The sequence below is a fragment of the Perognathus longimembris genome, chromosome 4 (genome assembly GCF_023159225.1).
Source record: "Perognathus longimembris pacificus isolate PPM17 chromosome 4, ASM2315922v1, whole genome shotgun sequence".
Classification (NCBI taxonomy): domain Eukaryota; kingdom Metazoa; phylum Chordata; class Mammalia; order Rodentia; family Heteromyidae; genus Perognathus; species Perognathus longimembris.
Window position 1 is genome coordinate 551,977 of NC_063164.1, and position 24,295 is coordinate 576,271.

The 24,295-nt window shown below is 45.1% G+C and overlaps 1 protein-coding gene and 1 long non-coding RNA gene across 4 annotated transcripts in view; one reads left to right on the forward strand and one right to left on the reverse strand.

Moving 5' to 3' along the window:
- Positions 1-24,295, forward strand: part of LOC125350116 (high density lipoprotein binding protein) — a 70,925-nt gene that overhangs the window by 36,395 nt on the left and 10,235 nt on the right. For all 3 annotated transcript variants that reach the window (XM_048344356.1, XM_048344358.1, XM_048344355.1), the window contains exons 2-19: positions 275-339; positions 2,566-2,677; positions 3,597-3,754; positions 4,602-4,817; positions 6,050-6,256; positions 6,440-6,655; positions 7,137-7,343; positions 7,549-7,656; positions 9,106-9,210; positions 9,530-9,608; positions 11,443-11,582; positions 12,490-12,594; positions 13,180-13,293; positions 14,218-14,304; positions 14,464-14,595; positions 18,711-18,929; positions 22,952-23,173; positions 23,257-23,475. In XM_048344356.1, the coding sequence (XP_048200313.1) occupies positions 2,602-2,677; positions 3,597-3,754; positions 4,602-4,817; positions 6,050-6,256; positions 6,440-6,655; positions 7,137-7,343; positions 7,549-7,656; positions 9,106-9,210; positions 9,530-9,608; positions 11,443-11,582; positions 12,490-12,594; positions 13,180-13,293; positions 14,218-14,304; positions 14,464-14,595; positions 18,711-18,929; positions 22,952-23,173; positions 23,257-23,475 (2,610 nt within the window). In that variant the 5' untranslated portion in view covers positions 275-339; positions 2,566-2,601. The remainder of the gene's footprint in view (positions 1-274; positions 340-2,565; positions 2,678-3,596; positions 3,755-4,601; positions 4,818-6,049; positions 6,257-6,439; positions 6,656-7,136; positions 7,344-7,548; positions 7,657-9,105; positions 9,211-9,529; positions 9,609-11,442; positions 11,583-12,489; positions 12,595-13,179; positions 13,294-14,217; positions 14,305-14,463; positions 14,596-18,710; positions 18,930-22,951; positions 23,174-23,256; positions 23,476-24,295) is intronic.
- On the reverse strand, positions 2,908-21,154 carry LOC125350119. Its single transcript, XR_007210674.1, has 3 exons — positions 21,008-21,154; positions 7,093-7,101; positions 2,908-2,918 (listed from the first exon to the last, which is right to left on the reverse strand). It is a non-coding gene; the product is annotated as an uncharacterized LOC125350119 (long non-coding RNA).

Sequence of the window (24,295 nt, forward strand, 5' to 3'; positions counted from 1 at the left end):
TGTTTGCCTCGTATACATGAAGCCCTGGGTTCAATTCCCCAGCACCACGTATACAGAAAATGGCCAGAAGTGGCGCTGTGGCTCAAGTGGCAGAGTGCTAACCTTGAGCAAAAAGAAGCCAGGGACAGTGCTCAAGCCGAGTCCAAGCCCCAGGACTGCCAAAAAAAAAAAAAAAAAGAAGAAGAAGAAGAAAAAAGAATCTGAGTTGCAAAATACAAATAAATAATTTCCCTATGGTTTTCTTTTTGTTCTTTTCCTTCCTATTCTATACCAGGAAAAGCTGGCAGGCTGACAGAGGTGGCCTCCGGACGGACTTTCTGGCTACTGACCATTTTGCTGGTAAGTTTGACTGCCCTGCCCCAAAGATTTCCTGTACCCGGAGTACAAGGATCTGTGTTTCTGTGACCTACTTAGAACTTCTTCCTTACATTTCATCTCCTGTACCAGCAGAGACATCTCTAGGTCTTCACCTCCCAGCACAAGCAATGTAAGATACCTGCCTAGCTTCCATCTGTTGTCAGTCTTTTTCTTGCAAGTGAATTGTGTTGAGGATTATCCTAATTTGAATGTTGCTTTGCTTTAGGACACTAGAACTTAATTTTCTGAACATGGGGAGAAGTCTTAGTGTATTACAAAGGAGTGAGTTTTTGCATAATTTTTCTATTAAGCTACGTGGCCATTTACTTATTTCTTCTGCCAAGGTGGCATGTATAAAATACTTAATACATAATTGTGTGAAGAAAATGGTTTCTTCCTCATTGTAGTTGTACAAAGCTTACTTGAAGCTTGGGGGAGAAAGAAGCTAAAGCCCCAGGAGTGCTGAACTGTGCTAGATTTTCCAAATAAGGGAGATGTAGCCTTCAGAGCCAATGGTTCCATTGAACACTGAGGTCTTGAACTCAAGAGCTCTGTGCCTTGGACCAGATTTCCCTGCTCCCCTCCAGTACTTGGGAGAGTAGATGGAGGGAAATAATCCATCAGCAGGTGTCAGAGATGTTTACCCTAATATGTAGGCCTGTTAGCACCACAAAACCTATGAGGCTTCTTATTTCTGCCACTTCTAAGAATGGAAAGGGTTCCGTTTAGGTCCTGAATATATGTCTTGCAGCTCCTCCTTGGATTTTTGTAACAATGCTAGTTTGATACTTGTTATATGTAGCTAACCATCAGAAGGGTACATAGTGAACAAATCAAAATAACAGATTAGCCAGGGGCCAGTGGCACACACCTGTAAGCAATCATAGCTACTCAGAAGAGTGAGATCTGAGGATTGCGGTTCAAAGCCAGCCTAGGCAGGAAACTCCATGAGACTCTTAGTGCTAGCCAGCAAAAAGCCAAAAATGCAGCTGTGGCTTAAGTGGTAGAGAGCTAGCATTTAGCAAAAAAGCTCAAGGACAGCACCCAAAGCCTCAGGGACCAGCTCCAGGACCAGCTCACACAAAAAAATTTTAACACAAAGGCACAATACCTATGTGCCTCTGATCGTATAGAATAATATTTATCAAAATGAACTCTAAGAAATGAAGATAGGAGTTTTTTTCCTTTGTTGTTGTTTTCTTCTGTCTTGTTTATTTGTCTTTGGGAGGCTAAGTGGGAGCACAGAAATAGAGGGACAAAGGGTGGACAAATGTATCAGTGGTACTCACTGAACAATATGTTGAAAATGAACTACAAAACTTGTGGGGAGGATGGGATGGAAAAACTTGGAGAGAGCCAAGGAAGAGGTGATATTGTCCAAAAAGAAATATACTCTTTATGTAACTATAACCCCTCTGCATATCACCTTTAGCATAACAGTAAAAAATGGAGAAACTCAGTGGATGGGGGTAGTGGCATATGCCTTTATTCCTAGTTTCCCAGGGAAGTAGAATCATAGTCCAGGTTCATCTAGGCATAAAGCAAGACAATAACCAAGGCATGCCAGGTGCTAGTGGCTCACACCTGTAATCCTAGCTATTCAGGAGGCTGAGATCTAAGGATCACGGATCAAAACCAGCCTGGGAAAGAAAGTCTGTGAGACTCTTATCTCTAATTAATCACAGAAAAGGCTGAAAGTAGCACTGTGGCTCAAGTGGTATAGTGCTTCCTTGAGCAAAAGGAGCCCAAGGATAATGCCCAGGCTTAGAGTTCAAGCCCTTGAACCAGGGGAAAAAAAGATAACTGACAGAGTGTTTGCCTTACAAGCAAGTTCAGTCATCAGTACCCTCCCCCAAATGAACAAGAGAGGCAATATGGTGTTGACCTCTGCAGGAGCTAGGCAGGGAGCAGGTTCTGGTGGTCCCAGTGCCCCTTCAGTGTGTATTGGAAAGTACAGACTGTGTCACCGAGGCCTGTGGGGGTGCAGACTCTTGGTATCCCCAGTAATGGAGAGGTGGATACACACTCTAACCCCCGAGCATCCTGACACTGAGTCTTTTGGGCAAAGCCTTGCTCCTCTGTGAGAGGCAAGGTTTGATCAGTTAAGCAAATTTCCTAGACCCTCCTGTACTTGGAATTCCCCCCTGCTTCTCCTCATGGTCTCAAAGATGGTTGAAGTTGTCTCCCTGATTCTCTTTCTTGCTGCAGTGGCTTACCCGGACTGCGTGTGGTGTGACATCAACCATGAGCTCCGTTGCAGTTTTGACCCAAGAGAGTTTCGCTGAACACCGAAGTGGGCTGGTTCCGCAACAAATTAAAGGTGACAGTCCCTTTATATGCTTTACATGTTAATTCTTTTTTTTTTTTTTCCTTGCCAGACCTGGGGCTTGAACCAGAGACTGAGCACTGTCCCTGAGCTGCTTTTGCTCAAAGCTAGCACTCTACCACTTGAACCACAGTGCCACTTCTGGCCTTTCCTGTTTATATGGTATAGAGGAATTGAAACCAGGGCTTCATGCATGCTAGGCAAGGACTCTAGTGCTAAGCCACATTCCCAGCCCCTGTGTTAACTCTTTTTGTTTGTTTGTTTTTGGTCCATCGTGGGGCTTGAACTCTGGGCTGGGCACTGTCCACTGTCCATGAGCTCTTCAGCTCAAGGCTAGTGCTATACCACTTGAGCCATAGCTCCACTTCCTCATGTTAACTCTTTAGGGATATAAAAATTAGAAGGGTTTCAGCTTGTCTTCCAGGGTTACTCACCGTGTAGAGACAGCAGAGCTCATTGTGTGCCCACTGCACACGGGGCACTGTAAAGAGCTGTAAGGATTGGGAGTTTCTGGGCCTAATGACTGATCTGTGGAGCCCTTTTCCAAAACTGAATGAGGGGCTGGGGATATGGCCTAGTGTCAAGAGTGCTTGTCTCGTATACATGAGGCCCTGGGTTCAATTCCCCAGCACCACATATACAGAAAATGGCCAGAAGTGGCGCTGTGGCTCAAGTGGCAGAGTGCTAGCCTTGAGCAAAAAGAAGCCAGGGACAGTGCTCAGGCCCTGAGTCCAAGCCCCAGGACTGGCAAAAAACAAAAACAAAAAACAAAAAAAACTGAATGAGTCAAAGAGGGCTGTTTTCATTCAGACACAGTGTTTTAGTAAAGAGTTCCTACTAAAACCCTCCCAAGTATTTTTTCATATATATAGCACTTAAAATAGGGCTTTCTTCCCGATCTATGTTGGTCTAGTTACCACCTTAAATTCAGAAGAAGAGAGTGACCCTCCAACCTACAAGGATGCTTTCCCTCCACTTCCTGAGAAAGCAGCTTGCTTGGAAAATGCCCAGGAACCTGCCGGAGCCTGGAGTAACAAGATCCGGCCCATCAAGGCCTCTGTCATCACTCAGGTAGTAAAGCCATCCCCTCTTACCCCTTGGTCCACATAGGAAACAGTATAGTTTTGAATATGCAAAGATGTAGTTGCTTTGGGTATGTAAAGGGAGGGACTCTTGAGATGAAACCAGTTTCCCAGCCCCATATTCCTGAAAAGCCTGACTTCTGCCATGACACCTCTTCCTGACACCAGGAAGGTTGCCATGCAGTTGCATGCTAGTTGTCAAATTTATGGGCCCATGTGCTATTATTTCACTAGCTCTTCTCTCTGAAATTGAGAAATGGGCTCCATGTGAACTGATACCTGGATGTGGTAGAAAAATTGTCACCCATGTATCAATAATTTCTCTGTGCATAAACAGACAGGTTTCGATCTTTTTATTGTAGACTTTTATGCTGCCTGGGTGGTTTATGCCTCAAACAAGCTGTAGTTGATCCTTCTTGCTTCCATCCTTGCCCCTCTCCAACCTTCTATAAACCTTCAGAGTCATTAAGCAAAACATGTCCTAGTTAAAAGCCTTTTTAGCCATAATGTGCATAAGGCGATCCTCTTTACCTGCACTCTTGGTCCACCTTCCAGCCTGTTGGTCCTGCTCTCCAACATATGTGCTGCTTTGTCCTAGGAAGATCTTTCCACCCACCCCCACCACCTCACAGGCTCATGTTTGTAATGTAGTTCTCTGTACCCCCAGTGTCAGCCTGCTGACTTTTTGTGCTTCTCATGACTCTCACACTGCCCTCCCTGTCTTAGGGCACTGCTTAATACATGAGTGACCAATAAATGCATGTTCTTGCTGCTTATTGATCATCCTTCTTGCTCTTTATATTTTAACCTCACCTTTTCTGCTCCTTTCTGGGCAGGTGTTCCATGTACCCCTAGAGGAAAGGAAATACAAGGACATGAACCAATTTGGAGAAGGTGAACAAGCAAAAATCTGCCTTGAGATCATGCAGAGGACTGGTGCTCACCTAGAGCTATCTCTGGCCAAAGACCAAGGCCTCTCCATAATGGTCTCAGGGAAGCTGGACGCTGTTATGAAGGCCCGGAAGGACATCGTTGCTAGACTGCAAACTCAAGTAGGTTTCCCCAGGCCGGTATCAGAGTGTATAGTAGAGTTGTGTTGCTGTTTCTGCCTGGTAAACACTAGAATTTCACTGGATTTTTCTTGCCAAGGGGACAGTTCGGTTCTTTGGAGTTAGAAAAGCAACATTTTGAACCCCTAGAATTTTTAGTGAAGCCTACTAAGTCATTAATAGAATTGAGACACTTACCATTTCAGCCATTTGAATGAAAATAATGAATATTAATATATTTTTGAAATTCTGAGACACTTAAAAGCCACTAGACTTGGTGGGTAGACTATATCATGGCCTCCAAACTTAGCCAATGTGAGAGATTTGGGGCGGTGTGGGGGGGAGGGGTGTCAGTCATGGGGCTTGAACCTATGGTGCTGTCCCTAAGCTCTTTTGCTTAAGGCTAGTGCACTACCACTTTGAGCCGCAGCACCAGTTCTGGTTTTCTCATGGTTACTTGGAAATAAGAGTCTTACAGACTTTCCCTACCTGGGCTGTCCTTGAATTCTGATCCTCAGATGTCAGCCTCCTGAGTAGGTAGGATTATAGACATGAGCCACCAGCATATTTTGAACATATTTAACATATTTAAACATTTTGAATTCACATTTGCAATTTTTTTCTATGAAACGGCTGTTGTTTTACTTGTTTTCTGTCAAGTCGTTTATTTTTCTCCATTTACAGGAGCTTCTAAAATTCTATCAGTCATAAAAATTACAAATCTTGATATGGGTGTGTTTTTGCTATATGAATGTTTTATTCTTATGTAATTACATTTTTTTTTTTTTTTTTGGCCAGTCCTGGGGCTTGGACTCTGGGCCTGAGCACTGTCCCTGGCTTCTTTTTGCTCAAGGCTAGCACTCTGCCACTTGAGCCACAGCGCCACTTCTGGCCATTTTCTGTATATGTGGTACTGGGGAATCGAACCCAGGGCCTCATGTATATGAGGCAGGCACTCTTGCCACTAGGCCATATCCCCAGCCTGTAATTACATTTTTTGTGTGTGCCAATTCTGGGGCTTGAACTCAGGGCCTGGGTAGTGTCGATGAGCTTTTATTGCTCAAGGCTGGCACTCTACTACTTGAGCCACTGCCCTTCTAATTGGAGATAAGAGTCTCATGGATATAGGCTTGGAATCTGGATTGTCCGATCTCAGCCCCCTGAGTGGCTAGGATTACAGGTGTGAGCCACCTCGCCCAGTATTTTTATTGTCTCGGTTTCTCTTCCTATCATAGGCCTCAGCAACTGTTCCCATTCCAAAAGAGCACCATCGCTTTGTTATTGGCAAAAATGGAGAGAAACTGCAAGACTTGGAGCTAAAAACTGCAACCAAAATCCAGATCCCACGCCCAGATGACCCCAGCAACCAGATCAAGATCACTGGCACCAAAGAGGGTATTGAGAAAGCTCGCCATGAGGTCCTTCTTATCTCTGCTGAGCAGGTAAGGCTGCTAGAACCCTCTGCATTTGTAACCTGTCATAGGCCTAGTGTAGACTTCATTTTCTCATGGCCTTGAGTGAACTCCTGGTGCAAGGTATATGATGTGGGGGAGGTGATGTCTGTCTTTGACCCTGGAAAGCACTGCCTCCCTGAGTGTTCTCATCAATCTACCTATCCTTTCTAGGACAAGCGCGCTGTAGAGAGGCTGGAGGTGGAGAAGGCCTTCCACCCCTTCATTGCTGGACCATACAACAGACTTGTGGGTGAAATCATGCAGGAGACAGGGACTCGCATCAACATCCCCCCACCCAGCGTCAACCGGACAGAAATTGTCTTCACTGGAGAGAAGGAGCAGCTGGCTCAGGCTGTGGCTCGAATCAAGAAGATTTATGAGGAAAAGGTACAGTGTAAAGAAGTCAGAGCCATTGGACAGGATAGGCAGCCTCTTGTATCTCTCTAGTGGTTAGATGTTGCCATTCATACCTCCCTCCTAAGCCGTTGGATGCTCTGTGGGGTAGTAGTCTTACATCTTCTCCTAGGCCTCTGGCCATGCTAGGAAGTGGCTACCTGGGTTGACATAGGGGTGGTACATACAGCTTAGAGCTGTTCATCTTTGCTTAGGCTGTTAGCTCACATTGGTCAGCGCTGAGGTCTGGAACTTGTTCCTTAGTCTGGGGGACAAAAGTTCGAAGTCTTCCAGATTGACTTCAGGGGAAGTGTAGTCCTTCAGAGTTTCTAGGGAGGCTAGTCGTGTCTCCAGTTTTGAGAGGTCAGCACTATAGGCAGTGTCTTATCTGGCTCACTTCGATTCTGTGACATTCTGCTCTCACTGTCCACCTCCCATACCTTTCCTTCTGATTGTCCTTAATACTCTTCATTAGAAAAAGAAGACCACAACCATTGCAGTGGAAGTGAAGAAATCTCAGCACAAGTATGTCATCGGGCCAAAGGGCAATTCATTGCAAGAGATCCTGGAAAGAACTGGAGTTTCTGTTGAGATACCACCCTCAGATAGCATCTCTGAGACTGTGATACTGCGAGGCGAGCCTGAAAAGTTGGGGCAGGCATTGACTGAAGTTTATGCCAAGGTAGCCTTTCTCCCTCTAGTGCATGAAATGCACTATTTTGATTAATTTCTGGGGCCTTTTATGAGCTGACTTTTAGTATATCCTGCAGCCCTGGACATAGTGAAATACACCCTATAGGAGAACACTCACCTCTTAACACAAAGTGAGCAATCTGGCCTTTGTTTAGCATAACTTTGAGTTCTACAAACATTTCCTGTTTTCCTAGGCCAATAGTTTTACAGTCTCTTCTGTGTCTGCCCCCTCCTGGCTTCACCGATTCATCATTGGCAAGAAAGGGCAGAATCTGGCCAAAATCACTCAGCAGATGCCAAAGGTAAAGAAACATTTCAAGTCTATTATATTGAATTTGATGCTTTGTTGTTGCATTTGTCTTGGGAATGCTGTTGAAGATTGTGCCACTTTCTTAATCTGTTGTCCTCCTGGACATAGCTAGCTTCCAATACTACCTGTAGAACAGCAGAATAGCTTTGCAGGGGGCTGGGGATATGGCCTAGTGGCAAGAGCGCCTGCCTCTTATACATAAAGCCCTCGGTTCGATTCCCCAGCACCACATATACAGAAGATGGCCAGAAGTGGCGCTGTGGCTCAAGCGGCAGAGTGCTAGCCTTGAGCAAAAAGAAGCCAGGGACAGTGCTCAGGCCCTGAGTCCAAGGCCCAGGACTGGCAAAAAAAAAAAAAAGAATAGCTTTGTAGGTACATACACTATTATTTAGTCTTTGTAACTAGAGAGGATCTGTGTTACCAGGTGTAATAAGTGTCTTTAGAATCATACCACTCTGTAACTATGGGGTAACAGCTTGATAATGCTTTGAAGAGTAGACCGTGCACACAGGCTGTCCTTACTCCCCTTGCACACAGGCTGTGTTAGATAAGGACTGAGTAGGTCTTCTTACCCTCCACATTGCTCTCCTTACTCCAGGGCAGACGCAGCACCTAAGGAAACTGAACAGGGAGGAAGCTGCTAAGATCGCATTGTCTTTGTGTTTACATTTCTGTCCTGTTGAGCTTGGTGTCTTCCCACATTATTCACTTTTTCAGCTTCACACTCCTAGTTTACCCAGATGCGGGTGAACTACTGTCCCTTTCTGCCTTCCTGACCCTTTGATGCATGTTATAAATTAGGCAGATTGATGGCTTTTGACAGGTGAGGATGAGTTCCTTTCATCCCTGACATCTTTTATCTTTGTTTAAGGTTGTTAATGCTTTTTAGGTTGTCTTTTTTTGAAACAGGGTCTTACTATGTTACCCAGGCTGGTCTTGTACCCTCTATCCTCTTGCCTTGGCCTCTTGAGTACTGGAATTACAAGTATATACCATCACCATATCCAGCTCTTCCTCTGTTGTTTCTGTTTCCACCCTGTCTGAATCAAAGAGGAGTTGGCCTGCCAAAAGTGAAATGTGAAAATGGCACACGAGCACATGAACAGTAAGTGATGTCCATGTGCTTTAAGTCAGTGACTGTAAGGTCAATCACAGCCTGAGACTTTCAAGTGTCTGTTCCTGGCATATCCCAGCAAAAGGAAAATCTGTCAAGACCGTAATAATATGTAGTGCCTAAATAATACCACTCCCTGAGTGAGCCCTTCCTTTCAGCTCTTCATGAGGTGGTAGATGTGACCCTCCCTCCCAGCATTAATATGTAGCAGTTTGAGGTCAGCTGCTGGCCACAGCAGAGTCTGGGACAAGCAGTACCACGGGGCTCAGGTTGCTGCCCCTGTGCCATTTGGCCTTAGCCATTCGTTTTTTCATTTTGGTCTGGCAGGTTCATATCGAGTTCACAGAAGGTGAGGACAAGATCACCCTAGAAGGCCCCACGGAGGATGTGAATGTGGCTCAGGAGCAGATCGAGAGCACAGTCAAAGACCTGGTAGGTGCCTGTTCCAACCACAGGGCAGGCTCTGGTGAGCTGAGGACAACTAGGAACCTTGTTGGGTGTCTATGGACTCAGGACTGAAGGAGCCGCCTTGCTGCCCAGTAAGAGGTTCTTAAACAGCTTGAAGCTAGCTGATATTCTAGGGGATCTGTGAATAGCAAGTGCCAGAGGGACAATCTTGGATTACCTGTCGTCAGTCGAGATGAGTAACATTTTCTGGACTTGGGATCTGGCTTCTTTCCTAAATGACACAGGCACTCATTGTGGACGAGAGCGCTTGTCAGCTGACCCACTTTTCATGTTCTTCCCACAGATTAACCGGATGGACTATGTGGAGATCACCATTGATCACAAGTTCCACAGACACCTCATTGGGAAGAATGGAGCCAACAGTGAGTGAGGCTGTGGAGGGTGGAGGCAGGGGCGTCCTGAGCAGGGCACTGCCAGAGAGGCCTTTTTCCTTTTAAAACTGTTGGGCCTGTCAGTGAGCTGTCACTTTGAGGAATCAACTTCATCAACCCTCCCTGGACCACCCACAGGGGCCTGTGGTAGACACACCAAAGGCCTTCTGGGTTTAACTCACCAGTGTTTGTAGGCCTCTCCTTGTCACTTCCCAGCTCAAAGGGGAATGCTGTTGAGTGAGCCCAGGCTCAACATTTCAACTTGTCAACTTGTAGGGACAGTGTAGAGTAGGGTGGCTTTGCAAATGTGTTAAGTGAATACTCACTTGCTGTGACTCAAGTGTGTTTGATACAGAGAATTGAATTCACAGTATTTTGGTTTTTTGAGATAGGCTCTTGATGTGTGGCTCAGATTGGCCTTGACTCCCAATCCTCCTGTCTCCTGAGTGCTGCAATTACAGGTGTGAGTCACCATTCCCAGCTCCAGTGATGCTTTTTAACACTTCTTTCTCTGGTTAACTGCACAGCCACATGCATATACATACATACCACGTGCTTGAGTGTTGTAGAAACAGTTCAACATCCTGGGTGGGAGGGCCAGCACTACTGGTTGTGGGTTGTTCAGCCAGTGAGGATCCTTTCTTTGTAGTCTGCTTTGGTTACAAAACACTCTGCAGTGGCGTGCGAATGGTGTCTTCTATTCATTGACATTTTCGTGATAGGTACAAGAATCTCCAGATACAGAGTGGTCCTGATCAGTACTCAATTTCAGACATTCCTTCATCCATGCACATGCCATGACCTTGCTTTGTGGTTTTGCTTATTAGCAGTTAAGTGTCCTGTTTGCTTACAAAATAAAGGAAGTGGAATAGTACAGATCTGACATTAATTTCTGTTTTCCACTCCCTGTGAATTGCAGAACCTCTGAGTGTAGCTTGGTCATAGAATTGTCTTTGCTCTATTTTCTTCTGATCCAGTTCCTAACCTCATTTCTTCTGTAGTCTAAGATCTACTCCCTGCCCCCACCATTTTTGGCTTTTGCTCTTCTTGTTCTGTGTCTTCATGTCAGTCCTTGTCCCAGATTGCCTCATTACCTCCTCTGGAGTACGCACGGTTTGGGGTGTATACACATCCCCATCCTTCTGAGGAAGTCTGCTTTTCTTAACTTTATAACGGGCATATACTTTCTTCATTTCCAGTGTTTTGGGAACCTGGATCTTGAATGTTGGTGTCAGGTTCTGTTCATAGAAGGTGGCAGGAAGAGAATTTGAAACTCCACTTGTTTTGCACACAGAGTTCAGTTTAGATCTGAGTTGACAGTAGTCTTGACAGCAGTATTGTTTCCACATACTTTTAAGCAACTGTTTAGGCAATTCTGTCTTGAGTTGATTACATCAGTGTAAACAAGCTTGGGAGCTATGATTGAGGTTTTAAAAAAGTATATATACTTATTATTATGTGTATTAAGTATGTATAGTATATATTACATATATTGGGGTCTGTATTCTAAAGCCCCAGCCATGTGCAAACCAGCTAACTTTCAAACAACACAGTCCCAGCCATCAGTCATTTGAAGCTCTCAGGGCAGTGCCAACATGTGGTCAAGGCTAAGCACCAGTGCCCTCTAAACCTTGGAATCCCTTGAACATTATAATCAGTTCTCTTTTTATACAATGGAAAATCCTGCCTTGGAAACTGTTTATTGATGGTTATGACTAATGAGGGTAGTTTAAGGCTGACTCTTCTGGTTGTGGTTGTCTTGTCATTGGTTGACCATTATGATTATGGCATCTGTGCCCAAGATGTGCTTCTTTTGTGTCCTAAGTCAACAGAATCAAAGACCAGTACAAGGTGTCTGTGCGGATTCCTCCTGACAGTGAGAAAAGCAACCTGATCCGCATTGAGGGGGACCCACAGGGTGTGCAGCAGGCCAAACGGGAGCTTCTGGAGCTTGCATCTCGCATGGTAAGCCTGGCATCCAAGTCCTGCCAGGAAGATACTAATCTGTGTGTCTGTTGGCTGCCTCTGAAGAACAGCTATATTGAAATATATGGTCCTAGAGAGTGGAAATTGCCAGGTCCCACATTCTTGGACTTACTGGGAGCACATTTCTTTTGTCTTGCCCAGGTCACCAGCCTGTCTTGTTTCCTGTGACCCCTGAGCATTAGAGAAGCACAGTAGTACCCTAGGTCCTATGCTTCCTGGCTGCTAACTCCACAGATGATAACAACATTCCTGGGCTCTAAAGATGTGAGAGCACTCTCATGTGGCCAGACGCAGGCTATCCCTCAGCTCATGACCTAGGTTTTCCTTAACCTGGGGTCTCTTGCCCTAGAATGTTTTCTGCCTGCACTTTACCACTAGTTTCTGTCATCTAGATGTCAATCTGACCACCAGAATTGTATAAAACTTTGATAGGCTGATCACGTTTTGCTGGATCCTACTGTGCTGCTGCTTCTGATGTTTTAGTGGGACCTGCAGAGGCAATGGAAACTACCTTCCTGGTGCCCCCTGTTGGATGAACCATTCTTTCTTGACGATCTACACAGGGAAGGTGGTCTTAGGAGGGAGGGCCTGTGTGGACAGAGTGCTGGACTCACTCCATTCTGAAGGAAGGGGAAGTGCTGCTGGGGCTACTTTGATAACTACTGGGACAGCACTTCTGTCTGGAAGGCCCTCTTATAATAAGTTCTTCAGCTGTCCTTTGTTCAGAAATGTAACACACATTCATTGCAAATGGAGATATGGTGCTTCAAGGGTCCCATAGTGGATAACCTAATGGGCAGTGGACCCCAAGCTCCCAGTATCTCCTAGTGATGGGGATTCTTCCCCCTGCTTGTGATAAATAGAATCATCTATTTTAATTTTTCAGGAAAATGAGCGTACCAAGGATTTAATCATTGAGCAAAGGTTTCATCGCACAATCATTGGCCAGAAAGGTGAACGGATCCGTGAAATTCGTGACAAATTCCCAGAGGTAAAGGATTTACAAAGGCATTCTTGTTTTTGTTTCTGTTTGGGGGGGTGGGGCTCCCCAGGAGCCTTTTATGTTCTGTAAGTCCTCTACCACCAAACTATACCCTTATCCCCAAAGGTTTTCTGTAATCTAGGAGTAATCTAATTTGTCCCTTAGGATTGTTCAATTTTTCTGTGGGAGGGTGTCATGGGCTTGAACTCGGCCTGGGCGCTGTCCCTGAATTCTTCAGCTCAAGGCTAGCGCTCTACCACTTGAGCCAAAGTGCCAATTCTGGTTTTCTGGTGCTTAATTGGAGATAAGAGTTTCACAGACTTTTCCCACCCTTGCTGGCTTTGAATGGTGATCCTCAGATCTCACCCTCCTAAATAACTAGGATTATAGGCATGAGCCCTGGTTGCCCTGCTGCGTTTATTTTTAATTATGTATCTAATTGTACAAGGGAGCTTCAATTCAACATGTCAGTTTGTGAATATAATGCATCTTGAACAGTGTTAGCCCTTTCATCATTCTTCCCCATCTCTTCCAATATTTAGCATTTTGGAACCCAGGCCTGATAACCAAACTCAGTCTCCTGATTTGTTCTAGGTTATCATTAACTTTCCAGACCCAGCACAAAAAAGTGATGTCGTTCAACTCAGAGGTCCCAAGAATGAGGTGGAGAAATGCACAAAATACATGCAGAAGATGGTGGCAGACCTGGTAGGGGACTTTATGCAATCCTTTAATGTGGGGCCTGCATCTCATCAGAACTAGCTTAGGAACTGTGCCTTGAGGAATGGTCTGCAATCTGTGGTGATAGCATCTTTCTTAATAGCTGGATATGTTGGCTGACAGTAATTGTTCAGCTTGTCTGTTGTGGGTGCAAATGAGAAATTCTTGATCTTGTTTTCTTGAGCAAAGTCTTCAGATGAATAAAGACGCTGTCCAATCTGGTAAGAATAGTGCTAACACAAGCAAAGTGAGGAGTCATGTATTTATTTAACATATTCTTCAAAAACTGAAGTAGTAACATAAGCACAATAATCCAGCATTCAGGAGGCAGAGGCCAGTGGGGTGGTGAGTTGAGGCCAGCCTCATCTATAAAGAGAGCCCCTCTCTCAAACAAGGAGTAACAGAACAAAGGAACCATGCAAAGTTCTAGAAAGCATGAATTACCGGTTACTCGGAAGGCCACAACTTGCCATATGCCCTGCTGTGTGTCCATGGTCCTCAGAGGAGGCTTCATTGTACTTAATGCCTGCTGAGAGAGGTGATGGTGAAGAGCTCCTTGAGGGCACTAGGTTCTGTGCTGGTTTGATGGGTGTTCTGAACCCCTTCCTTGGTCAGCTTTGATCCTGGCCTGTGGCTTGATTCCTTGAGCCAGAATAATTCAGGGCCTGTGGCTAGACTTGATTGCCTTTTGGACTGTAGTAGAATATACATCTGACAGACTACATGTTCTGTGACTTTTCCTAGAAGGCTTTTAAGTTGACCTACATACCAAATTAGTTAGGTGTTGGACAACTTAATGATGCCTGTCCCCATGACAGACCTCTAAAGGTCAAGAAAGGCTTACAGCTCTGAGTGTCTGCTGATACTAGTGCCTTGTTTGGGGTTAATTTCGCTATCTTTTTGTCTTTTAAGGTGGAAAATAGCTATTCGATTTCTGTTCCGATCTTCAAACAGTTTCACAAGAACATAATTGGGAAAGGAGGTGCAAACATTAAGAAGGTGACCAGTTTATCCCTTGTTAGGTTCTTTTACCCCAGCCTGAGCCCTGTGCTATCTCATAGATGGAAAGGAGGGTTGACCTTTTCCTTCTCAGCCCTGTGCTCAGGCCTATCTGCCATGGTAAGACTCGGCTCCTCATATTTAGTTTCCTCCATACAGATTCGTGAAGAAAGCAATACCAAGATTGATCTTCCTGCAGAGAACAGCAACTCTGAGACCATTGTCATCACAGGCAAGCGAGCCAACTGTGAAGCTGCCCGGAGCCGTATTCTGTCCATCCAGAAAGACCTGGTAATGACAGACATGCTTTGCCACTTGCTGTGTTATAAATCATAGGGCCTTCTAGTCCAGCCATGCAGGGCCTTTGGGCTGGCATGGGTCTCTTTCAACCACCAGCTGTGTAAACCCAAGGGTGCTGTGTGAGTGGTCAGCAGCTCTCTGCTATTTGTCTACCACACTTACTTACTTGGCCCAACAACAATATATTTGACCCTGTGCTGGTTCTGTTAGATCTTTAATAATATCTGAAGGCATTTACAAATTTGGTTTTGGTATGTGTACCTATAGAATCAATCACTCACACCCAGATTTGTGGCTGTCACCCCATGGGCTCTTGCCCATGTATCTCCCAGGCTCCCCACCCAACAGGTACTCCATGTCTGTCTTCAAAGAATGTAGGAGTTGTGAGTGTTGTCGTGCTCTGTGAGAATGCATCATGAGATCTGTTCATAGCATCATGCGTGTTGTGATGGATCCTTTTTGCAGGGTGGTGTTTCAATGTGAGGATAATCATCTTATTATGCTTGGTATTATTATTTCTTCAGAGTGGGGCTCTCTTTCTTCCAAGTTGTCAAGTTTGTCAACATAAAGTTTTACAAAATATTTCCACATTATCTTTACTGTCTATGCTGCTTTTGCCTTTCCTTTGTGATGAGAAATCTGTCATTATTAAATGATTGACCTCGGCTAGTCGCTCACACCTCTAATCCTAGCTACTCAGAAGGCTGAGATCTGAGTATCTCAGTTGGAAGCCAGCCAGGGCAGAAAAGTTCATGAAACTCTTATCTCCAGTGAATTTCCAAAAAAATGTTGAAAGTGTAGCTGTGGTTCAAGTGGTAGAATGCCAGCCTTGAGTATAAAAGCTCAAGACAGCCAGCACCTAGTCCTTGAATACTGCTGATTGTTTAGTCAAATTACACAGTATATACCTCCCAAGTGATTTTTGTGCCAGGTTCTCACCCCTGTTCCTGACTCTGTTCCCAGTTCTTGCCTTTAACTCTCATTTGTTAGCCACCCCCATAGTACGTTATTGGTGGTTATATACATAATTTAGTGGTTGCCATTCTAGAGTGATTCACTTTTTTTTTTCTTTTGTTTTTTGCCAGTCTTAGGGCTTGAACTCAGGGCCTGAGTACTGTCCCTGGCTTCTTTTTGCTCAAGGCTAGCACTCTGCCACTTGAGCCCCAGCGCCACTTCCTGCTTTTTCTATATATATGAGGAATTGAACCCAGAGCTTCATGTATACAAGGCAAGCACTCTACCACTAGGCCATATTCCCAGCCCTGATTCACTCCTTTGTGTGCTCTGTAGTCCATTTTCCTTCTGTCCAAAGGGCTTCTTAGCAGTTCTAATAGTGTGTATATATGGTCTTCTTATTTATTTAGCATTTGTATACACATGCACATGTGTGTGTTGGTACTGGACTTTAAACTCAGGGCCTGGGTGTTGTCCTTTAGCTTTATTGCTCAAGGCTGACACCCTACCACTTAAGCCACAACTCTACTTCCGGCTTTTTGATGGTTGAGGTAAGTCTCATGGACTTTCCTGTTCAGTCTGGCTTCAAAACAGAATCCTCAAACCTCAGCCTCCAAGTAGCTGGGATTACAGGCCTGAGCTACCAGTGCTGGGAAGGTCTCTTAACCCCAGCTTTAAACATGTTTTGATGTGTCTGTGTTTTGTGCAGCTACTTGGATATGTAGGTTTCAAGTTTAGAATCTGTCAAATTTTAGTTGCTTTTTCTTTTCTCTCCCTCTCTCCACTACCTCTCTCCCTCTGTTTTCTTCTTGGTTTTGCCAGTCCTGGGTCTTGAACTCAGGGCCTGGGTGCTAAGGGTTTTTGCTCAAGGATAGTGCTCTATTTACTTCTACTTTTGGCATTTTGGTAGTTAATCAGAGATAAGAGTCTCATAGACTTTCCAGCCCCAGCCGGGCTTGTGTTACATTTTTAATTGCCTATTTTTGCCCTATAAAGAATTTGAGCCAAAGTTACTCTGAGATATTTTTCTTTTAGTGTGTGTGCGTGTGTGTGTGTGTCTAAGTGTGTAAGAAATTGGGGGTTGGACTCGGGTCTTGTTCCTGCTAGGTAGGCATTCTACCACTTGAGCGATTTCCTCAGCCCTTTTTGATTTAGACATATTTCATATACGGTCTCACTTCTTTTTTTTCCTTCTCCCTCCCTCCCTCCCTCCCTCCCTCCTTCCTTCCTTCCTTTCTCTTTCTCTCCTTCATACCAGCCAGTATTAGGGCTTGAACTCAGGTCCTGGGCACTATTCCTAGGCTTCTTTTGCTCAAAGCTAATGCTCTACCATTTGCGTCACAATTCTACTTCTGGTATTTTGAGCAGTTAATTGGAGATAATTGTCTTACAGACTTTCCTACCTGGGGTAGCTTCCAACTATGATCCTAAGATCTCAGCCTCCTGAGTAGCTAGGATTACAGGCATGAGCCACCAGCGCCAACTGGGTCATCCTATTTCTATTTCCCCTTCCTATATAGCTGGATGACTGTTGTGCCCCACTGTACCCTGCTTCTAGAGTTTGTTGGATAAGATCAGAGCTGTTTCTGGTCCAAACCCAAATGTCTTCCAGTGGTTAGCTATATCAAGGGCTCAGAAAACAAGCTGCTTTTCTGACTTCTGAAGACAGTGCTGTTTCTGGTCTTAACTGAGCTACAGGCATGTCTTCTATAGTCCTTTCCAGGCCCTTCCTGGGTCCAGGCCTATGTTTGTACCTTAATGTGTGACTAGTCTCTGGGTCTCAGCGTTTTTACTCTGTGCTACTTTGCTTTGGGCTCTGAACTATGTCCTTGTGCTGCTTCAGCCTCTGGCTGCTAGCTGTTTCATCATCTTTTGGGGGGGGGGGGGCAGTCCTGGGGCTTGGACTCAGGGCCTGAGCACTGTCCCTGGCTTCTTTTTGCTCAAGGCTAGCACTCTGCCACTTGAGCCACAGCACCACTTCTGGCTGTTTTCTGTATGTATGTGGTGCTGAGGAATTGAACCCAGGGCCTCATGTATACGAGGCAAACACTCTTGCCACTAGGCCATATCCGCAGCCCCTGTTTCATCATCTTTTACACTGCAACAACTGACAGTCATACAGATTGCCTGTTTCCTGTCACCATTATCTGGATCTGTAATTTTAGGTAGAAGATAAAATCACCTCTGCTGCTTCATTAAAAAAAAATTCATTTCTTTATTGTTAAAGTGATGTACAGAGGGGTTACAGTTTCATACGTAGGGCAGTGCATACATTTCTTATCCAACATGTTACCTACTCCCTCATTTTTCCCCCACCTTCCCCGCTCTCCATTCCCCTCCCTCCTTGAGTCTTGCAGTTAGTTTATACCGTATAGTTTTGTAAGTATTGCTGTTGCACTGATTTGTCTTTTTATCCTTTGTTTCTTGATACTGTATTCCCTTTCCCTTCCCTAGTTCCAATACAAGTATATACAATATCCAGGGTACGAAAATCAGTTACAGTGACTTCAGGGGTAAAATCACGGGAAAGAAAGACCAAAGAAAAAGGGCATAATTTCACATGGTATGTTGAAAACAACAATGATAAACCACTTGTTTCCATAACTTAAGAGTTCATTTCACTTAGTATCATCTTATGTGTTCATATGGACATAGCGATTGAGCTATTGTGATCTTCTGCTAGGATTATCCTAGTTGTGTACTAATTATTTCCAATGAGAGAGACCATAGAGTCTGTGTTTCTTTTTTTGCCAGTCTTGGGGCTTTGGGGTCAGGGCCTGAGCACACTGGCTTCTGTTTGCTCAAGGCTAGCACTCTACCACTTGAGCCACAGTGCCACTTCTGGCTTTTTCTATTTATGTGGTGCTGAGGAATCCAACCTTTGTTTTAACAGGTAAGTTTATCTGTCGCCATATTGTGCTTGCCTCTTCCAGCTAGTACCGGAGTTGACTAAAGAAGTAGAGCCCTGTGTTGTGTGGTCTAAAATCAAGGCTTTTCTTGTATGGCCCCTCTGCCACTCTCGGCCTCAGCACACCTTTGAGAGGCTCCAGGTCCTAATTCTTCAGATACCTTCAAATTTGGCTGAACTCTCTTCTTCTGTTGTTTCTTTCCACACAGCCTGTGATATTCTCCTGCCGTGTGTTTGGTTTCAGGCCAACATAGCTGAGGTGGAAGTCTCGATTCCTGCCAAATTGCACAACTCCCTCATTGGCACAAAGGGGCGTCTGATCCGCTCCATCATGGAGGAGTGTGGTGGAGTCCACATTCACTTTCCTGTGGAAGGTTCTGGAAGTGATACCGTTGTCATCAGGGGCCCTTCCTCAGATGTGGAAAAGGCCAAGAAGCAGCTTCTACACCTGGCTGAGGAGAAGGTAAGCCCTTGCTGTTGTTCCCATCCTCAGTGTAGGCAGTCCTAAAGACCTTCCTGGTGTTGGGTCTGGAAGCAACCCTTTGATAGGCCTTTATGTTTCCTTGGCTTGCCATTGCTTGTGACTTCCTAGTACAAATGCCTGTGTAGACAAAAGAAAATTCATTCTTTGGTTTATTACAGGGGTTTTTTGTTTGTTTGGTGAGAGGGGAGATACTGCTTAAAAATAATAAGGTTTACAGTAAATCGAAGAGCTTTTGGGTACGTTTTGAACTAACAGCTTTTTAGCTCAGCACTGGTGTTCTGCTACTTGAGCCACACCTCCAGTTCCAGCTTTTTTTGCTAATTAATTGGAGATAGAGTCTAACTTTTCCTCCTGGGCTGGTTTCAAACTTCAAATCTTGGCCTTCTGAGTAGCTAGGTTCTATAAGCATGAGCCACCAGTGCCTGGCTGTTGTGTTGGGCACATGAGGCAAGCATTCTTCCACTTCAACCTCTTTTGAGTTTTTGTCACTACTGTAAGCTTTAACATACCATCAAAATTTAGGACTGCCACTGTTTGTGTAGCCTGGGAAGAGTCCTTCAGCATTGTTCTTTTAAACTGTTCGGCTGTACACATTTTGGAGTCAGCCTGTTAGATGAGTTGGAATTGTCTTGAATCTAGAGATAGAATCAGAGGGGTCTGGCAGCTTAGCAATTTAACGTTACATTCATCTCCAGTGGTGTTTTTTGTTGTTGTTGTTTGTTTGTGGTTTTTTTTTTTAGTCTTGGGGCTTAAACTTAGCGCCTGGGCACTATCCCTGAGCTGCTTTTGCTCAAGGCTAGCACTCTACCATTTGAACCACAGAGCCACTTCAAGATTTTACTGTTTATGTTGCACTGAGGAATGGGACCCAGGGTTTTATGCATGTTAGGCAAGCACTCTACTGCTAAGCCACATTCCCAGCCCTCCAGGGTTTTTCTTGTTGTAGTTGTTGTTGTTTAATATTTTTGTAAAAGTTGTACTTTGTAGATTTCCATACAGATCTTGGTATACATGTGTGGTGTTTATACCCCAGTTTTTCAGTGATACTGTAAGTAGGTTTTTCTAGTTACTGTTGTTAGCCTGAGGAAATAAAATTTGACTTTTTCTTTGTACTCTTATTTTGTATTGGAGAAAACCCAAAATAAAAATCCTGTCCTCTAGCCAGGTGCTGGTGGCTCATGCCTGTAACCCTAGCTATTCAGGAGGCTGGGATCTGAGATTCACAGTGGGAAGTCAGCCCGGGCAAAAAAAATCCTAAAAACCTTTTTTTTTTTTTTTTTGCCAGTCCTGGGGCTTGAACTCAGTGCCTAGGCACAATCCCTGAGCTGCTTTTGCTCAAGGCTAGATTTCTACCACTTGAGCCACAGTGAGCACCACTTCTGGCCTTTTCTGTCTAGGTGGTATTTGAGTAATCGTACATAGGTCTTCATGCATGCCAGGCCAACACTCTCCCACTAAGTCACATTCCAGCCCTAAAGACTTTATCTCTGATAAAAACAGAAAAACCCAGAAGTGATTCTATGGCTCAAGTGGTAGAATACTTGTAGAATACTAGCTTTAATCAAAAGAAGAAGCTCATGGGACAGCACCCAGGATCTGAGTTCCGCCCTAGGACCAGCCAAAAAAATTAAAAAATCTTGTCGTCTATGGGCTGTATTCTTGTCTTGTTGTGTTGCACAGGTCCCGTAGAGATTCCTAGAAACAAAAGAGGTAAGGGCATAGTCTTGCTTGTCTTTTACAGTGTGATCTGCTCACTATAGAATTTCTCTTTGGTTCTTAGTTTATACAGTTTTTTTTGCGGGGGGTGGGGGGGAGATGAGGAATATTGGATTTTGTCAGGTACGTTTTTCTCTTTTTTTGCCAGTCCTGGGGCTTAAACCTAGGTGCTGGGCATGTCCCTGGCTTCTTTTTGTTCAAGGCTAGCACTCTACCACTTGAGCCACAGCTCCACTTCCGGCTTTTTTCTATATATGTGGTGTTGAGGAATCGACCCCAGGACTTCATGCATGCAAGGCAAGCACTCTACCGCTAAGCCATATTCCTAGCCTCTTGTGTACATTTTTCTGTACCTCCAAACATGATTTTTTTGTTGTTGGTAGTGGTTGTGGGGCTTGAACTCAGGGCCTGGGGGCTGTACCTGAGGTTCTTCCCCCTCCACCCCTACATAAGGCTAGTGCTCTACCTCTTTTAAACCACAGCACCACTTCCAGTTTTTCACAGACTTTCCTGCTCAGGCTGGCTTCCCACTGTTATCCTCGGATCTCGGCCTCCTGACTAGCGAGGCTTACAGGCGTGGGCCACTGGCATCTGGCTGTGTGTGTGTGTGTGTTTGTGATAGCACTGGGCCTTAATTCAGGGTTAATGTCTTTGTATATCTGTTTCTTTCTCTCTTTTTCTTGTTTCCTCCTCTTTCATCTCTCCTTTCTGCTCATGGCCAGCACTCTACTACTTGAGATATGCCTTCACTTCCTGCTTTTTTCTAGTTAATTGAAGATAAGATCAAATCACAGATTTATCAGCTTAACCTGGCTTCAAACTTCAATTCTCAGATCTTAGCCTCCTATGTAGTAGCTAGGATTATAGGCATGACCCATAGTTCTCAGTTCTGATCATAACTTTATTAAACCAGAACGTTCTGTGTGTATATTTAACCAATCTCTTGGTTTGGATGATTGTTTTTGTTCTTTGAGAGTCTTAGTATGTATCCCAGGGTAACCTGAAAGTTTCAGTCTCCTTGCCTCTACCTTCCAAGTGTTGGGATTATAGGCATTAGCTTTTTTGTGTGTGTGTTCCAGTCCTGAACCTTGAACTTTGGGCCTGGGTGCTGTTTGTGAGTTTTTAGCACTCCAGCCATAGCCACTTCCTTTTTAGTGGTTAGTTGGAGATGAGAGTCTCACAGAATTACCTGCCTAGGCTAGCTTTGAACTTGGAGCCTTAGATCTCAGTCTCCGCAGTACCAAGGATTAAAGGAATGAGCCACCAGTGCCCCTCCAGGCATTGGCTTTGAAATCATGTTGATATTTGTGAATATCTGCCTCTGAAGAGTAGCCAGTTCTCATGGTGCTATTTGTTGACCCCAGTATGTTAACAGACAACCAAGTTAGGTTGTTTAAATTTTATATATTAGCAATTTTTTTCTGTATTCTTCATGCTGTGCTCCAGGTACAAACAAATAGCAGGATGTGCCTTTGTGGTTTTCTGTTTTGCAATTTAAGTCTACCAGGAATTTTGCTAAGCGAAAGGCAGTTCCAGAGCTTTTGCTGCTTTCTGCCTTCTGGATGTGAAACGGGGTCTGTGCTACTGTGTGTCCTCTGAGGGCCCTTCTCAGCTGTGGCCCTGTCAGCTGGAGATGCCCAAGCTTGAGCTAAGAGTTGTTTTGCATAGGCTAGTGTAGAAGGGAGATGGCTTGCCCAGCCAGTGCTTCATGTTGGTTTGGTCAAGAAGCCAACAGAAAGAAGTTCTGCAGGGGCTGGGAATTTGGCTTAGTGGTAGAGTGCTTGCCTAGCATACATGAAGCCCTGGGTTCCAATCCTTAGCACCACATAAACAAAAAAGCTGCGAGTGGCTCAGGGGCTCAAGTGAGAGGGGGCTAGCCTGGAGCAAAAGGAAGCCAGGGACAGTGCTTAGGCCCTGAGTTCAAGCCTCAGGCCTGGCAAACAAAAGAAAAGTTCTGCAGTAGAGCCCCCCAGGTGGTGAGTGCACTCCAGCAGCACCTCACTCAGCACTGTGCATTGCCGTGTCCTAGCAGATCAAAGCGGGTTAGAGGAGTTTGGTCATGCAGGTAAAGGGCAGAGGCAGTTATAATTCTGCATGGTGCACCCACTGGGCCTCTTCTTGAGGGGCGTTCTATTGAGGTTGGGTGTTGTTGGCTCCATTTGGAAGGATGCTGTAACATCAGCAGTGCTCATCACGTGCCACTGTCCTCTAGGCATTCTCCTTCACTTGTGCTGTGCTCCAGGCAGGTGGTGTGGGGCTAAAATATGTGGAGTTGATTTCTGCAGCAAACAAAGAGCTTCACCGTGGATATCCGAGCCAAGCCAGAATACCACAAATTCCTCATTGGCAAAGGGGGTGGCAAAATCCGCAAGGTGCGTGACAGCACCGGAGCACGCATCATATTCCCAGCAGCTGAGGACAAGGACCAGGATTTGATCACCATCATAGGGAAGGAGGACGCTGTCCGGGAGGCGCAGAGGGAGCTGGAGGCCTTGATTCAGAACCTGGTAGGACATGGGCCTTGGCTGTGGGCTCTGTTCATGCCACAGTGGACAGGGCCATCTTTCATTTCCTTCTCTTAATATCTCAGGATAACGTGGTTGAAGACTACATGCTGGTGGAACCCAAGCACCACCGCCATTTTGTCATACGAAGAGGCCAGGTTTTAAGGGAGATTGCTGAAGAATATGGTGGGGTGATGGTCAGCTTCCCACGTTCAGGCACACAGAGCGACAAGGTCACCCTCAAGGGCGCCAAGGACTGTGTAGAGGCAGCCAAGAAGCGCATTCAGGAGATCATCGAGGATCTGGTGGGTTCCTGGGTAGGGGTCATATTACCAAAGGCTACTTGGGAGTGAGTAGCTACTGAGTTTTGTGCACATTCCCTGCTTCTAGCCTCTATAGTCCGTGACAAACAGCTTTTTGTTTTTCTTGTGGTGTATGTACGCGCGTGTGCGTGCCAGTCCTGGGCTTGAACTCAGGGCCTAAGCTCAGTTCCTGGGCCTCTCTGTGCTCAGGGCTTAGCACTCTACCACTTGAGCCACAGCGCCACTTTCGGCCTTTTCTGTTTATGTGGTGCTGAGGAATGGAACCCAGCGCTTCATTCACGCTAGTCAAGCACTCTGCCACTAAGCCACATCGCAAGCCCTGTTTTTTTTGTTGTTGTTTTGTTTTGTTTTTTAAGAAAACATCTGAAGATCTTGTTCAAAGACATTTCAGGCAGACAAATCTGAAAGACTCCTATTTCCAATTAACCAGCAGAAATGGGGATCTGAAGTGTGGCTCAAGTGGTAGAAGGACAGCCTTGAGCTAAAAAGCCAAGGGAGAGCATCAGGACCTGAGTTCAAACTTAAAACCAGCACATGAAAGGAAAGAAAGAAGGGGGAGGACTGAAGGGAAGGAAGAAAAGCAAAAATATGATCTAGGAAGGACCTGTTTCTTTCTATGTGTAGCAAAGGACCCAGACTGAAGCAAAGAGGGTGTTAGTGAACTGTTAGAACAGTCACATGAGAGCACTTAGGTTTTTCTAAAGCAGCCTTATTAAAGTACATGCTTCTTCCTCTGGCACCCTCCTTGCTGTCCCCCCACTTGACCTTCTGTAGCCTCTGGTGGTCTGATGCCTCCTCGTGG